The 17717-nt window shown below is 42.6% G+C and overlaps 1 protein-coding gene across 10 annotated transcripts in view; it reads right to left on the bottom strand.

The window, feature by feature from the left end:
* Positions 1 to 258: 258 nt before the first annotated feature.
* The window catches only part of CLASP1 (cytoplasmic linker associated protein 1), a 261914-nt gene continuing 244455 nt past the window's right edge, over positions 259 to 17717 (bottom strand). For 6 of the 10 annotated variants that reach the window (XM_039493735.1, XM_039493738.1, XM_039493736.1 and 3 more), the window contains 3 exons: positions 11461 to 11667; positions 4713 to 4829; positions 260 to 3866 (listed from right to left, as the gene is read on the bottom strand). In XM_039493735.1, coding sequence (XP_039349669.1) covers positions 3780 to 3866; positions 4713 to 4829; positions 11461 to 11667 — 411 coding nt within the window. In that variant the 3' untranslated portion in view covers positions 260 to 3779. Of the gene's footprint in view, positions 3867 to 4712; positions 4830 to 11460; positions 11668 to 17717 lie in introns of all 10 variants that reach the window. The other 4 variants (XM_039493740.1, XM_039493739.1, XM_039493737.1 and 1 more) reach the window with 2 other exon arrangements.

The raw sequence follows: 17717 nt of genomic DNA, 5'->3' as shown, positions 1-17717 counted from the left end.
CCACAATTCTCCAGAATTGAGTCCAAGCTCTGCAATTGTAAGATCTATGGGGCAGAGGCTCTGTCTTAGTCTTTGTCTGTAAAATGCCTACAATGGCGGTGTTGCTATATCAATAATATCAACATTTGCTGTTACCAAACGAAAGGTGAAAGCTTTCGGTCTATCCATGTGAATGAACAGATATGAGCTGTAGGTATCAAACAGTAATTTAAAGATGGCTCAGCAGGAAATTAAACTTAAGTTTCATTTATTCTAGGGCAAACGCAAAAGGTTTTATTTTATTTTTTTTTTAGCAAATTCTATCACATAAATGTTAACAAAAAAACATCTGTACATTTGCCATGATACACTTAAAAGTTAAACAAATAAGATATAAATACAGATATGGATGTAACATGACAAAAGCCAAAAAAAGAAGGAAAAAAAGAAAAAAAAAAAAAACCATGCGCATGAACTCTGTGCCAACAAAATCATTTCTTATGGCTGACATTTTTCAGAGCAGTTTTTACTTCCCATTTAAAACATTATTGTTAGCAAAGTCCTGCTGTATTCTACAAAGTTTTATTTTCTGTCCCTTAATATGTCATATTATGCTTGATAAATAAAGGGATGAGGAGGGGGAAAAGATTTAGATGACAAAGATGCGAGTTACGTTACTTATACGAGTTATTGGTAAGCTAGTAATAAGCAATAGAAAAGAAGTCTTGTCTTGTATTGTAATCCAGGCAAGCACACATAGTGTACCTTAAGAAAGCCACATGCCTCAATAATTCTGCACTACATGAGAGAACTACAGTACTTAAAACTGTGAGGGGGATGTATCAATTGATTTGCTCATGCCCACGGAGCACTGGTACAGCCAATGACAGAAGGGCCATCCTTGTCTGAGATTTAAGCAACCCCACAGCCAAAGGGTGCTGGTATTTTCACAGTTCCTCACAGTCAGACTTTATAAGCATGGTGGGCAAATCAAAGAAACGTTTTTCTTGTAAGATACCAAAAACTGAAGCCCTGTATAATGGGCAGCAAGAAAAAGGCAGCTGTTGTAGGTGGCTACTGCTGGGAAAACATTAACACCTGCCTCACTGATGTCTCATCAACATGCAGATCCTTCTCTGCAAATGTCCCCGGACACTGTCAGATTTGTAGCCAGAGAGACCTTTATGCTTGCGAAAATTGAACAGCTTTCAGAATGCAGAACACTGGAGATCATACAAGTGACATTCAGAGCTAGCCCTTTGAGCACTTCAAAGGAAAATCCGGTCATGTTCAAAACTCTAAACCAACCTTACTATGTACATTATATGCAAATGACTTTATAAATAATCGAAGCAGAATGCCTCCTACTGTATACAGGTGTAACAGACGTCTAGAGTACTCAAAGGCTGAACTGTCCTTGATTGACTCGTGTAATGAAACAAAGAATCACATTAATGAGCATCTGTCGATAAACAAAACAGTATCTGATTAAGAAAGTAAGGCCTGGTTCTGTGATTTGCAGCCCCAATTATGCTAATAACATCTGGAAATACAAGCTCATCACTGAAGTCTCAAAGCAGCAGCAGCAACATATTTCACATGTATTTCTAAGAGACGAGTTGTTAATTCGTACTGTAGTGTCAGCATATGCGGTAGGTCAGTTTATGGACGTTACAGTGCATTCACTCAGTGCATACTAACAGTATTTTATAAAATATATAAAATCATTTCAGAAGGAATTCAATTCCCATAGATCCGCTACAGTGTGCCATTCAAACAAACAAACAGCAAACCGGGATGGAACAAGATCGGTCAGACAGCTGGAAGGACTAAGCACACAACACAGTCACTTACGCAGACTTTGCATTCCACTTCTGGGGTTTGGACCCCCCAGAAGATGCTGAACTGAGATGGGAAAAGAGACTTTTAAAATACTGACTGTTAGGAAAGCAGTTTAAAAATAAAACACCCTAAAAAGTCAAACGGGACAACTGATTGCTGCCAACATATTGATTGAATATTTCCTCAAAAGGGAAAATTAATTCATGTTAAACTAAAATAATTCAAATCATCCACAACAAGATTTAAAAAATGAAGAAGAAAACCTCTAGCGTCTCGACAAGGGGTGAAAGTGAATGGTCCCCGCGAAGGGAGACTGGATTTTATTGGCTAGCGCAGGTTATAACAGCCTCCCTCCAATGAAGGCATTTCTGAGTCTGCGGTGAGTCTTTGGGGAAACACCACAATACAGGCTAGTAAAGATCTCTCTTATGATGGGGTTATATGCAGGAAGAGCAGCACACAAATGGCCTGATCCTGCAGCCAGCATAAGATCGGGCCCATCCTGAAAAAAGCAAGAGCCGGATCGTCCCTTCCACTTTGTCACACAAGGGATGAAAGAGGCTGAGAAACCTGCTGCTTTGGGGCCCGATTCTGCCGGGGCCTGAGACAGCCTCAACTATTATTGATTTCAATGGGAGAGGAAGGCCACTCAGCACCTCTCAGGATCAGGTCTTTCAACATACTGATGGGGAGGTGGGGGGGTTGAGTCGACATGGCATCAGCCTTCCCTGGGTGGGACACCAGGCCGCTCTGCAGGGGATGTGCAGAGCCCGGGGGGCCCCTCTGCTGGTATATTTCACTGGGGCTGGGTTGGTTCTAAATTTTCCCCGTGCTGATCAGTCCATTAAAGAATTCTGCCAGCCTTGCCTATTACAGGGGCCCGATCCTGCATGGGCTGAGCGACCCCATCTCCACTGAAGCCAATGGCAGCTGAGGGCACTCAACACCTATCCAGAGGTGCTAAGTGCCTTGCAGGATTGTACTCTAGTTCTGTCGGCAAGGGAGAGGTTAAAATGCTGGTTAACTACACTGCAGGCTTTTTGGGCACAAGGTTATGTGCGGGTCAAGCCCCATAGCTGCAAATTTAAACATACAGGAATATTTTGTATGGTTAAGAGTTCCCCTTTACATTTCCTGATGACAAACCCACTATCCTGCCTTTAAAAATAACCCCCAGGGTCTTCTGAGCAACGGAAGAAGGTGGAAGGCAGGGCTGATGTTAACCCTGTTTGTTACAGTCGGGAGACCCAGGCTGCTCTTGTTAGACGATACTGGCGGGTGGGGAAAAGCTGCAGAGAAATTCTTAGCCCATATGGAAATCTGGAGCTTTATCTATAAAACTTGGATTTTTTTTATTACTCACTAAAGGTACCGATCTGTCTTAAAGCGTTAAATGCCAGAAGCATGGCAATATTTGCAAGGATTTCATCATCAAGATCTTGCAGTTTAGGCAAGTTTCAGATCAGAGTTATAGAACGAGGACACACCACTGCACTTGTGAGGTGAAGGGTCTAGCCAAAAGGGGTTACACCCAGAAGGAAAAATTGCTTACACAGCAGGAAATTAACACGTTAAAAAACAAAACTGTGTGTCAAATTAACTAAAAAAAGGACTCACTTCGCTTTTAAGCATGAACATGTTATTGGACTCAGTTCTGAAACACTGCAACCTAAACATATGGTAAAGATTTCAGCTGGCTATACCAATATGTTTAAGTATGGCTTTCTGCTGTTGTTTTTTCTTAAATGAGGACTGCAACACAGGCCTTGCTTCCTTTACATTCAGTACCAATAAGAGTCTACATAAAAGCTTTAAAGGACTAAAATACTGATTGCAATAAATATCTGCGTGGCCTCCTTTAGTTGATGGGACGTGCCAATGAAGAAAGGGTAGCAGAAAGGTCTCTGAGAGGCACCGCTGATTGCTTCTAAGTCTACACACATGTCCAGATATCTCCATTAACTGTGCGTTGAAACATCTGAAGATGAGCTGCTGTTACTATTGGTGGTCTGGGCCCTCTTTATGTACAAGTTTAGTAGCTTCATCTGGAAAATAAAAGAAGTTAGAAGAAGTTTAAATAATCCAGAAAAGAAAGACAGCAAAAGTTCACTGGAAATATTAGGGCAAAACCCTTAAATGTGGATCCTGCAGTGAGAGCTCTGTGTGGGGCAGGGATCAAAGTCTAAATCAGGTGATAACATGAAAACAGTTACTAAAATAAATAAAAAAATTGGTAGCAGGAAAAAATCTGGGGAGAAATCCTGTCTACATTGCAGCGAATGGCAAAACTCCCACTTCAGTGAGGCCTGAATTTTTACATTCATTGTTGGCATTTTTCAGGGCATGGCCCTGATCCTGCAATCTGATCTGTGTGGGTAGGAGTCCTGTCTGTCGCTCTGTAGAGGCACAGGGATCCACTCACACAGAACAGACTGCAGGGCCGTGGCCTACATATTATGAAATGTTCTGGATACCACACAGTCAGTGAAGACACAAGCCAGCAGGGGCATGTGGTGTAGCCAATTGGTTCTTGTATGCAGGACAGCGTTGGATTGAGGGCTTGTCTTCACTGCACTGTTAGCTCGACCTATCATGGGTGTTGCCTCTAACCTGACTCCTGTGCATACACAAACATGGACTGAAGCTTGAGTGTTGCAATGCTCAAGCCAGTAAGGCAGTGGGGTCTCAGCTACTCCGTGCTGCTAATCCAAACACTCTGGGCTGCTCAAGTGTTGTTTTGCAGTGTGGCTGCTCTAAATCAAGCCAGGCTAAACTAGAGAGGGGTGAACTCAAGAGAACTAAGCCTGCAATGAAGACAAGCCTTCAGTTGCTGGGAGCACACACCGTTCAGTTACCTAGTAGAAAACATTCAAGAGGCTGTAACATTGTACCTTGCTTCCTGTGAGCTGTGCGAGGTGAGGTTTCAGTTCTTCTCCAATTACTGAATAAATTGCCACTAGGCAAAACACGCTGGCTTTGCGAACGCTGCTCTCTGTATTATCGTACCCCTAGACCAGGAGAAGCAAAAAGGTTGCACAAATCAAAGGTCACTTTCCAAGATCTTTTCCAATCAGTTTACTAATGGGCTGGTAACGCATGGCCATAGGGCCTGATACAAAATCAACAGAAAGACCCTCACTGAGTGTAATGGGCTCTAGATTAGGCTTGTGAGGAACTGTACCTTCAGTGGTGTATTTTGCTGGATCTGAGTTCTTTCTACTGCTGTCATCCGTGATGAAGTTTCATAGTGAGTTCTGGATCCATAAAGGGATTAAAGTAACACTGAAGGCTCAGTTCCGTCCTCACAATCCTTGAGGGGGCCATTTAGGGATCTGGGGCAAAAATCTGTCTGGGGATTGGTTCTGCTTTGAGCAAGGGGTTGGACTAGATGACCTCCTGAGGTCCTTCCAACCCTGATATTCTATGATTCTATGAAATATAGAAGAAACTCCCATTGATGCCCGCTGGGTTGTAAGTAGGTAACAGAAGGAAGAATTTGGCTAATACAGAGCTTAAGTCTTTCCATTGATTTCAATGGGCTTTGGATCAGACCTTAAAAGCTTGATATGGGAATGTAATAAAGTCCCTGACGGGCATGAGTTTGGCAGGATTGGACCCAAAGGCTGTTTTGTGAAGTGATTAGGATCCTCAAATGGAAGCTGTTTGTAGCACTCAAACCACCATGGCATGAAGGTGCTATAAAGTGCAAATTATTAATATTGTGTACTACTATCATGTCTTTTTAAGACAGACAAGGTGGGTGAGATGTTGGTGAAAGAGACAACAGAAGATGGTACAATAAAAGATATTCTCTCATCCACCTTGTCTCTATTATAGCCTGGGACCAATACGGCTACGACACTACAAACAATGGAAGAGAGTTATCAGGCAGGAACTACTTTGAGAAAGTACATCATGTACTCCTTGGGGCTAGTGGGCCACATCTCCAAAAACGGAAGAGACCTCAGACTATCCGTCAAGCCATTGCAGCTCTATGGCTCATGCTGCTAGTTCTGCACTCAAGTGATCATTGATCAATGAACAGCAATGAGTAACACATATACAGCTACTTTGGTGGGCTGCATGCTACACCTGGCATGTCGTTTCACAGCGTTCACCAAGGCAGGGCTGGTATTTTTACTGAGGGGCCAGCACAGCTTTTTTAGGGGAGGAAGGAAGCTAAATATTGTTATACATTTGTAAATAACCCCAACACTCCTGATTGTACTGAAGAGCATAATAGTTTGCACTTCTAGAGCAGATAGGTACTGATCTTGTGCTCAGGGGGGAGGGATAGCTCAGTGGTTTGAGCATTGGCCTGCTAAGCCCAGGGTTGTGAGTTCAATCCTTGAGGGGGCTACTTAGGGATCTGGGGCAGAAATTGGTCCTGCTAGTGAAGGCAGGGGGCTGGACTCAATGACCTTTCAAGGTCCCTTCCAGTTCTAGGAGATTGGTTATATCTCCACTTATTACCTTAGGACAGCAGGCTTCTAGTCCCAGCCCTGCTGTGTGAGCAAGGGCAAGTCACTTCCCCTCTCACCATTTTACTGTCTTGTCCGTTCCACTCTAGAGGGCAGGAGCGGTCTCTCACTATGTGAGTTTATAGCACCTAACACAATGGGCCCCAGAAGTGGTCAGTGAATACAATATAAATGTTAAAATGTGTAATTTATTAATATTAAAATGTGTCATATTAATAATGATAATAAAGGTATTCTTATTACTTGAGATGCCATTACAAACTGGATATTTACCATCCACAGGAGTTAAATGTACAGGTATTTCCCATTCTGAGGACACATATTGCCACTGTATCACTGTACACACACAATTTTTATACCAGTTTAACAATTTTGGACAGGGTGTTGTTTTTCTACTGCCATAGTTACATTGCTCCAACCCCTAGCGTGGACTCAGTTATTCCAGTATAAAGGTGCTTATACTGGTATCGCTTTTTCCCCTTCCCGATAGCAAAAGCTGTACCACCATAATGACTTGTCTACATGGGGACACCCAGAAAAGTGAAGGCAAATGCAGTGAAGATGTGGAAGTTAATGCGTAAAAGTTAAAGCATGTTAAACCCAGTTTGGATGCTCTCACTCAGGAATAAAATGGTTTTAGTTTGCCTCAGGAGGATTAAATTACAGCAAACTACAGCCACTTTAGTCCTGACTGACAGCATGGGGGGGTGCTTAACATGCTTTCACTTAGATGCACATTAACTTCATACCTTTGCTTGAGTCACTTGAACTTTCCAGGGGCCTCGGGTATGTCTACACTGCAACAGGAGGTGCAATTGCAGCTTGGGTAGGCATGTCTGTGCTAGCTTTGACCTAGCTAGCATGGCTGAAAAGAGCAGCGAAGGAGCAGCCGCATGGACAAGCCCACTTGGAGTCCTGGGTACGGACTTGAGTTCCTAGCCTGTGCTAGGGTCTGGGCCACTGTTTCGCTACTGTTATTTTTAGCTGTGCTAGCTAGATTAAAGCTGGTACGGGTATGTCCATCCAAGCTGCAATCACATCTTCCATTGCAGTGCACACATACTCAAAGGAATCTTTTTACCAGTATAACCACATCTATATTAGTGGGGTTGTACTGCTTTAACTATACCGGGATAGCAGTACAAATACTACTGGGATAGCAGTACAATTTTTATGTGCAGACGAGGCCTTTGGCAACTTTCATTAATCCAAAATTCCTTGTTGGCGTTGAATGAAAATTATCCAAAACATCACACACCAGACACATTCAAGATGCTGGATAACAAGTTGAACTTTGTAACCAGACACAAAAGGCAGGATTTTAAAGGTAATTAGGACTGTGCACGACTTCATTTTGTGATATTCTGAAAGGTCTGAAATAATTTCTCCTGTGAAATAATCTTGACTGATTTTGATCATTAATCATAAATTACAGGGTCTTTTCGCCACCTCAATGATAGTAGAAGGAATGGACAAAAATAACATGGGTAAGTAAAATGTAAGTATGTATTTGATTGCCCAGCAGACAAAAGGCCTAACTTATCTCTAGTGCAAGCCCACTGAAGCTAGGTGAGATACACCAGGGATGAATCTGTTCCAGGGTGGAGATACGCTTAGTTTTTAGTGTTTACAATGTGGTTCTTTGCAATGAAAGGGAGAAACAAATAAAACGTGGCCAAAGACTAGCCTGTAAACTGGAGTTGGCCGGTCACCAAATGTGAGGGCTCATTCTGCAATATGCAGCCCTTGCTCCAGCATAACTCTCATTACCTCAGTGGGAGTTCTGCCTGAGTAAAGACTGTTGGGATTGGATCTCAACTTGTTCCAAAGGGATGTTTAACGCACCCTGTATCCCAGATGGTCTTGCTGAATGGGAAATATAATACCCAGCTGGTCTAGCAGTCAGATAGAAAAAGGCGGAAAATATTGACAACCAGACTAGAAAAAGTCATAGCTAACTGAACACAGCCCAAATGAATGACAAATCAAATTTCCCAAGATAACATTACCAGAATTGAATCTTCTATCCCCATACCTCCCATACACTGACCTTTATGTTTATTCCTTTAATTTTATTTGAATTTTTATTCCATAAAGTAAGTGACGATAACAAAACTGCAGCACTCTGTGGCACTGGAGAGAAGATCAGGAATCGTACTGAGACAAGTGACAGTAGTTGCTCGTTGTGCACCCCCAGCCCAAGGCTGACCCCAGTCTGAAATACTGTTTTAGGCTGTGTTTTCAGACAGAAGAATCCTTTAGTTGTGTCTGAGAAACGCTCAGGGTGTCTCTGTTTCTGCTTTGTCAGTTCTCCATTCCTTCTGGTCATTTGAAATCCTCCTTCCCCATGCCATTTCTTTTCTAATTTCAATGTTGTAGCTGTATTTAAGCCTGTGAATTGTTTTTCAGATAACGTGCATGAAAGAAGCTCTGTACAATTAAGTTGTACTGATGAATGACATGAGACAAGGGCCTATTCCAGGTAACGGCTAGGAGACCTTTTGAAATGTAATTGTGATGTCAGAAGGCTTCACCTCATGAGACTGTGAGAAAACTGACAAGACGATTGATTAGAGGAGGAGCACAGACTCTACCTTGGAAAAAATGTTTGGGTTCTGTACACATTACTGTCTTGGCTTTGCAACATTAGTGCAGGGTGAATCAGTCACTGAAAGCCAGGAGGGAGTTCACCGACTCTATGACTGAAATTTACTAGAAAAACAAAAGCCACAAAGTATCTCAGAGGCCAGGACTCCGGAGAGTGGCAGGGCTGTGCAGCGTTGTTTTCACAACATGCTCTGACATCAGGAATAACCTTAGTTGCACTTAAGTATCTATGCTACGTGTTCCAACAGCGCTTCTGTTCGAAGAGAACAAAAGGAGGAGAACCTTGCTACCGTAACTTACCTTTGTCCTGTGAAGTCACGGTTCCTTACGCTATTCACAGTGAGAGCAGGTCTCCACTACACACTGTTTCCAACGTAGCAATGTCAGTGAGGAGGGTGGTTTTTTTGGTAACATTTCTCTTCTGGCAAAAGCCCCAGTGTAGATACGGTTCCACTGGCACAAAAGTGCTTTGGCCAGATGATCTTAATTTCATGCAGGAAGTTGGTAGAAGCTATAATGGCAAAAGCACTTTTTTTTTGCCAGTATAAGCTGTGTCAGCACTAGGGAGGTTTGCCATTAGAGCTATGCTGGTATATCTGGTCCAGCTAACCTTTTCTGGCCTCGGTGTCAGACTCTGGCTGGCCTGGCAGGGGCGCACAAAGTGGGGGAGAAAGGAAGTGAAAAGAGCCTTCTCCTCCCTAATGCCCCACACAGGGGTCAGCTGCAAGGTGGCTGCGGAGTGACCACTGTCCCGTAGTGAAGAGCTGGCAGTGCCAGCAGAAACGCATGCTGCTTCCATTTACACAGTGGCAGAGCTGCCATTGGCATGTGTGCTCCCTCGGAGACCCAGGAATTCTGACTAAGTCAGCTGGAATTCTGCCTGAGAAACTCCTCCTGTAACACATAGGGGTGTGCCTGCAGGCCATAACCTGACCCTGGCCTTGTACAACAAGATCCTTATCCAGCAACTTGAAAAGGAAACAGATCCCATGCATGTACCTTCAAATTAATTCGGCTTTTTAGGATGTAGGGGATCACGGTCATTGCAGCTGAGCTATTCACACACATTTCACTGTGGTACACGGATTACTAGCATACTTGACATTGTTATCTTTAAAGCACTGCGCCAACATTATCCGGCTGAATGATTGCAACAATGACTTTCTGTTCATATAAGCATCTGCCATCCAGAAGGATCCCGAAGTGGTTTGACAAATACGAGAAAAGGATCTGCATGATCAACATAGATTTCTAAGGTGGTATGGTCACTGTCAACACTAAGAGTTAAAAAATCACAAGTTAGTCTCCAAAAAAACATGAGACTGGCTTAAAAACGATGAGATTACAAAAAATAATAAATGTTGGGTTCTTTTTATTTGCCTTACAGTTGTTACGCCTTTTGGGTACATTCAGGTCACTTTTCAAGCTTCTCCACAACAAGCGCTAGAAACATTTTTTAAAATGAAAACTAAGATTCTCCTGTGCTCACCTGACTCCAGGAGGTGGGGCTTTAAGAAAAACAGCAACTATTGCAAGAGTTGCCAACACTGCTGTGGCTGAGGCAATAGTAGGGAGGGTATCAGAAGGATAGCATAGGGTAAAGCTCTGACATCACTCTAATCCTCTTGAGGTTGAAGAGGAATTAAATGTTATTTTCAGTTTCTTGAGACATTTCTTATGCTTATTCTCTGTATGAAGGTTTCCTCATCCAAGTTCACCTATGACATAGTGGGGCCTTACAGGCCCAACCTCCCACAAGAATGTATTTCTTTCCATAGTCAACCTTGTGACTCTCTCAGATGTCATCCTCTCTTACTCTCTCCCTGGATTTCTATCTTTCTCCTTTATAGCATAACCCCAGTGCCCGGCACTGCTGCCTGCCCTGTGTGTGGGCAGAGAAATGGATTACCATTCCCACGCAGTCCCCAATGAAAGTGAAAACCACAATTATTGTAATGTCAATGCCCTGCCTTAGTGTTGGCAAAAAACACCTCTGCCCCACCCAGCTCCTATATGGTTATGATAGGTGTCCAAATATGAATTGGTCGTAAAGTTCAGGGTGCTGGGAAGTGAGGAGGGCTTCATAGCCTATTTGGAGTCTGACACAGGTTTACAGCTGAGTCCTGAGTGATTCAGCAGAATAACAGAAGAACCTGATGTACAGAGCCTGTACAACACAGGAGCTAAATCCTGTCCTGGCTTAGGCATTCATTGGGAGCCATGCACATGTTTCCAAGGATAGAATTTGAACTCAAGAATTGGATTTTCCCCTTCCTTAGACTAAAGTGTGAAGACAGTGATAAGGACTAAAAAGAGAACTACAAATCTGCTTTAAATTTAAATCCAAATGCACCAGATTCTGGGTTCAGAAGCGCCCATATATTCTGTTAACCAGACATTAGAAAGAACGAAATGATACTTTGCTCTTAGTGTCTGTGCAGTGCTAGCATGACAGGGCCTTATTCTCGGTCGGTCATTCGCCACAACCAAAATAAACATGATGATGATGATGAATACTAATAGATAACACCTTTCCCGTGAGGTTGTGTACCTGTAACAATCCAGGGATGATATCAGGAAGGAGCTGATGTAAAGATTCTTTTGAAATCCTTTCAATGACTTTTGTCTGCATTTTGATGGCAGCTAGATTAATTGGGTAGTCAGCGGTTTGAATGATGGGGCAGAGCACTTTGATGCACTGTTCAGGGTGTATGGAACTGGCCAGGGTGGAAGCAGCTTCCTCAGCAGCTCTGACAACCTGGAATAAAAAACCAAACCAAACCAAACATTAATGGGCTCTCACTTCACAAGCAAAATAATCCTCCACACGCCAGCGAACACATGGAAACCTCCACTGGTGCTGTTCTATAATAGACCCCTTACAAGTACAAAAGGCATTCTTGAGGAGTGGGGGGTTCAGAGAATTGGCAACATTTGCTTCCAGCTACAAATCTATTGCAAGCAGGCCAGTAAGTGACAAAAAATCACTACCACTAGTTCACAGATTAACAGATTTTTAAGGTCAGAGGATCATCTATTATAGCTTCCTGTATAACACAGATCACAGAATTGCACCAGATGACTCTGGTATTGAGCCCAATAACTTGTTTGACCAAAGCACATCTTTAGAAAGCCTCCGGTCTTGATCTGAATATATCAAGAGATGGAAAATCCACCATTTCCTTTGGTAGTTTGTTCCAGTGGTTAGTCACCCTCACTGTTACTGAGGGCTGCTTGGATGCCTCACTTAAATATGAATAGCATCAATCCACTCTTTGTGGGGCACATCAGTCTCCCCAAAACTGCATCACTGTTAGCAGTCTCCACAAGGAAGTCACGGATGGACCAATCTCAGATACGGAACTACTCATCCTTTGGTGTTGTCAGGGTACAGGCACCTTTGTGAGGCACCATGGAAGAAGCTTGCACTGCTGCTGATTGCATGCTGTTTCTATGGCTGAGGAGTTGTCAATCTAGGACCTTTCATAACATAACTTTAAAATGTTTTAGACAAAGAGGGGCAATCGGCCAACTTGTTAGAATTCTATAGGGATCAATTCGCATTCAGAAGGTCTGTGAATGAATTCCCAATGTCTGCTCTGATGGTGCAGCAATATACAATTATTTGTAAATTCCTCTACTGTTCCACACAATAGGCATGTGAAGCCAGGATTTCTTAGTGTTAATTAGTGTGTATGTGTGTGTGGCATTATACGTTGCTCTTGAGGGTGGGGGAGAAATATCAGTATTTACCAATGAGAAAAGCTAAGACTTTGGTGCAAAGGAATAAAACTGCTTGTGCTGATGAAATAAGAGGCTCTCAAGAGATCTCTATTTGGAGAGCTTTTCTTTAAAAGCAATTCACTTCCTGGCACTGGCGCTTTTGATGGCTCCTTCCCCTGCATGGAAATGCAACTAGGTTTAAGAGGAAGCATGGATGTCTAGTCATGAATTTAACAACATTTGTGGGTGAGTCACACGTATCTGGACACAGGCCGTTCAGGATTATGCTTTGTGACAACTCTGAACGCTTCATTTGTAAATTTTATCACAGACACGATGAGTAAGAAAAAACTGGACAAACAGATCACAATGTACTACGGAATTTTATCTTCTTTGTGTTTTGCCTGATAAGAAAGTGACGCTATTTTAATACACACTCGGAGACAGATTCTGATTTCAGTTACCTCAATATAAATCTGGAATAATTCCCCAAAAATTACACTGACTTGGGCCTTAGACCTGCATTATTTGCACCTGGAAGGTTTACATTCATATAATGCTGCAGGATTGGGGCCCATTTTTTTAGTCAGAAAGGTATCTACAATCATTAACATAATTATTCATTCAAGAAATATAGTCACAGGGCTATAATTTTCCACAAAATGTGAAAATGGCAATGAAGGATCCAACGGTTTTGCCATTATAAACTCAGCATGAAAAGTTGCCTTTGGACTAAATCTTAATTGTGGGAATTAATTTTTGCTCACCTTTTAGAAAACAAATTCTGCTGTTTTTGAACTTTAGGAGTTTTCACACAATGGAGGTTGGGAAGTTTTTTGCATTTTTTTCCTAACTGGAATTTTACGTTAATACTGATGTTGACTACAATTGTGGCATTCTAATACTGTACATAACTACAAAGTGCCAGATTATCTGGTCTAGAAACAAGTTGGATTATATCTCCACACCCACCTTTTTCAAAACATTGCCTAAAGGTTCCCAGTGGGTGGGCCTAATTTACTTGGCCAGCAGCTAGTTATTTTTATCAGGTCACTTCTCCATGAACTAAATTTCTACCACATAGGGAAGGGAAAATTGCATCATTCATTTTCTGTTTAGAGCCAGTGGAAGATTTCTAGTCTTGTGAGCGCATATCAAGTAAATGGCGTCTGCATTTAGGTCACACTTCAGCAAAGCACTTAAGCACACGTTTAACTTTAAGAACCTGCTGAAATCCAATTGATGTCAATGGGATTTAAACATGTGCTTAGGTGCTTTCCTGAATTGGTGCCTTAGTGAGTAAATACCTATTTTGTTCTCTCTCTCTCACACACAGACATGCTATTACTTTGGAAAGGCACTGCAGGGGATAGGGTGTCTTAAGAGTTCCTGTCAACCTATTTTGATCCAGCAGGACAAATTGTTCCATCATTACATCTATGTTGGCATCTTACAACAAAATGCCACCATGTTGCATCTTCAAGCAATAAAATGCCAGTTAATAATTTAGGGCTTAATCCAGCATTCATTGTGCACTCAAATCTCCTACTGGCTTCAACAGGGATCAGGCCTTTAGTACAATTCTTCTTCTAAACCACCAATGAGGTTAACTTTACATGTTATCTTTCGTGCACTGGATCATTTCCTTTTCATCTGTATGAAAAGACATATCTAACAACTCTTATACAGGTAAAATACTCATCGACGTCACAGGTTTGTAGGATTAGTTATACAGAGATAAAGCAAAGAGAAAATCAATAGCAAGAAATATTCCCTTTTCTGACCTTTAAATTGATGAAGATGTTTTGTAACCATTTCACAAGATCACTGAATACTTCTGTGTTTATTTTATTGGTGTGAAATAAAGGAGCGGGTGAGTGAGATTCTGTGGCCTGCAACATGCAAGTGGTCAGATGAGATGATCATGATAGTCCCTTCTGGCCTTAAAGTCTATGACGGGCCACAGCAATGTCACATCAATGGTATTGTTTATGGCAAATGACATTTCTCCTTAGTCAGGGATGAGTAAATTTACTGGAACAAATGAGTTAATTTTAAATAATTGGGAACAGAAAGATGGTTCTTTTCCACTAACTCTAAGCAAAAAGTGATAAAAAACTCACCAAACAATAATACAGCTCACATCATTCTTTGAGCACTAAAAGCTAATTTAAATTAAAAGCAATTGCTTGTCAAGCCCTGAATATTTCTTTACAATTAAGTAGCAATGGGTTTAATTATTATTTCACACCAGTGTAAAAAACAGGAATTCCACTTAAGTCAATGGAGTTAGACTGGTATAAAAGTAGGGTAAAGTAAAAATCAGAATCAAGCCTAATTTCTCTAATCTTATACTTACATTCATTATAATTATGGCTACAAGTGAAGCAGCTCTGTACAGGAGCACATATACAGGGGGCACAGGCAAGGCTGAGTAAGGAACCTTGAAGTTGTCATTTCAAGACTTTTGAGAGCTTCACTTTGTAACCTTAATATTCTGTTTTCGTAGTTTTTTACATTTACAGGCGTACGAGCTATCTGTTTTACTAGCCTCCACAATTCTTCCATAGATGCTTTTACTGTCCATCTGCCTGATGTGTGTACACACCATGAGACTTGCAGGATTGGGAAGGAATTTTCTCCCAGGTCAGATTGGCAGTGACCTTGGGGGTGAGGGTGGGGAGTTGCCTCTCTCTGCAGTGCAGGATGTGGGTTATTTGCTGGTATCTGGTATATCTCACTTATTCAGTTCCTTCCCACTGCAGGGGGCTCGGGCACTGGTGCACTTCGGTCCCTCCTGTTTTCTGCCTGTGGCGCACAACAGTTTAGTTTTCTGAGGGCTATAATACTTGGGTTAATTTTAGTTGTTGGGTTTAGGGTGCTGGGTGGTGTTGGTGGCCTGTGACGTGCAGGACGTCAGACTATATGATCTGGTGGTCCCTCTGGCCCCACTCTCTATAGCTCTATGACTTTCTGGCACTGACAGACAGCAATATAACTATTGACAGGTGAAGTTCAAAAGGTCCAGGGTGTGGGTTTGAATAGCAGCTGGAGATCTTCGAGATGTGTGGTCCCTACCTGTATTCTACTGTGGGGGTACACATGCCCTCCATGGACCTGAGATCAGAAGATTTTTGCTAGCAGTGTCTCCTGGCCCGTGCCTGCATGCTTCTATTTTGCATGCTCCAGCTCAAGGGCATAAAGGGCAGTCTGGACCGACTGCCTCTCCAGTTCCTTCCCTCCTGTAAACTCTGGAAGCAGAGGGGAAGGCAGGTGGGTAGCGGAATACAGAGAGGAGTCTCACATCTCAAAGAACTCCAGTTATTGTACAAGGTAAGTGACCTTTCTTTCTTCTTCAAGTGGTTGTCCCTATGTGCATTCTACTGTGGGTGACTGACGAGAAGTTCTCATTTAGGAGGAGGATGCGAGGACCTACACATTATAGATGACTGATAGAGTGCAAATCCAAAGGATACATCAGCTGCAGAGGTTGAACTAGTGCATAATGTCTTGGGCAGGTATGTGCAGAGCTCCACACTGCCGCTTTACAGATATCAAAGAGCAGCACTTCATAAAGTGAGGCTACCAAAGCTGTCTGGGCTCTGGTAGAGTGGGCTCTCACATGTTGTGGGGGGAGGGGTATTAGCTGACTGTTAACAGAGGAGAAGTCACTTGTCCTTTCATCTGTTCTGCCAGTGATTTCAACCGTCTAGGTGATTTCCTAAATGACTTTTGTCTTTGTATATAAAGTGCAAATGCCAGCATAGATCCAGGGAGTTGAGTTTCCTCTCCTCATTGGTGGCATATGGCTTTGGAAAAAAGACAAGTGGGCGTACTGTCTGGTTTAGATAAATGGCCAAGATTACCTTGGGGATGAATTTTGGGTGTAGTCCCAACAAAACCTTAGCCTTATGGAAAACTGTGTTAGGTGGATCAGCCATATGGGCTCCTAGTTCTCCAACTTCTAACTGAAGACCACTAGAAAGTCAACGTTCATGGATAGATGGGATAGCAAGCATGTAGCTAATGGTTCAAATGGTGACTTGGTTAACACCAAAAGGACCACCAAGTTAAATTCCCATGTTGGAGCAGGTTTAGTTACTAGAGGGAAGGTTCTAACTAGATCTTTTAGAAAATGTACAGTCACTGGATGGGTGAAAATACAGTGGTTGTCACTAGGGGTCTCAGCAGGCACTAATCTTTGCCAAGTGCACTCACAGGGAGCTAAGAGAAACACATGAGGTCTTCAGGGTCCAACAGATAGTCTAGAGTAGTGGAAATGTCCTATTCCTCCTGGGACATATGGCAACATTGAGCCCAAATCGAAAAATCTCTTCCACTTAGCTAAGTAGCATTTCCTAGTGGATTCCTTCCTACTATTGTTAAGGATGGCTTGAACTACCACCAAACATCTTTGTTCTAGATGTAACGCCCGTCCAAATACCAAGCGATAAGGTGGAGGGACCCTGGATTTGGATGTCTGATCTTGCCCTTGTCTTGCGTCAAGAGGTCTAGAAACAACTGGATACTGACAGGTGGACAGCCTGACAAAGTTAGGGAACCAAAATTGTCTGAGCCACCTGGGAGCAATGAGGATAATCACTGCCCCATCCCACTGAATCTTTCTGAGGACTTCAGGTAAGAGAGGAATTGAGGAAAGGGACTGTAAGGGTCCCACACACGAGATTTGGAGGGCACCCACTTTGGAGTCCTGATCTTGACGGGAATCCCCATTGTCTGAATATGCTCTTCACCAGGGAATCATGTAGTTCCTATTCATGAGTGATCACGAAGTGTCTGCTGCGTCTGTCCAGAGTCGTGCTGATACATGTTATGGTCTCCGATGGAACTAAATTCTGTGTTCACACAGATTCCCAGTAATTTTAGAAGACTGAATAGAGAGGAGGTTGATGTCAGTACCTCCTGATGAAATCTCCCTGTCAACAGCCAACCGTCTAGGTAAGGAAAGACTGTTGAGCCATGGCACCGGATGTGTGCAGCCACTACTGAAAGCATTTTCATACATACTCTGGGTGCTATTTCTAGTCCAAAGTGGAGTATCCTATATTGATAATGGTTTGGACC

The sequence above is a fragment of the Mauremys reevesii genome, linkage group 11 (assembly GCF_016161935.1).
Source record: "Mauremys reevesii isolate NIE-2019 linkage group 11, ASM1616193v1, whole genome shotgun sequence".
In the NCBI taxonomy this organism is placed as follows: Eukaryota; Metazoa; Chordata; order Testudines; family Geoemydidae; genus Mauremys; species Mauremys reevesii.
This window is presented reverse-complemented; position numbering and strand designations above follow the sequence as displayed.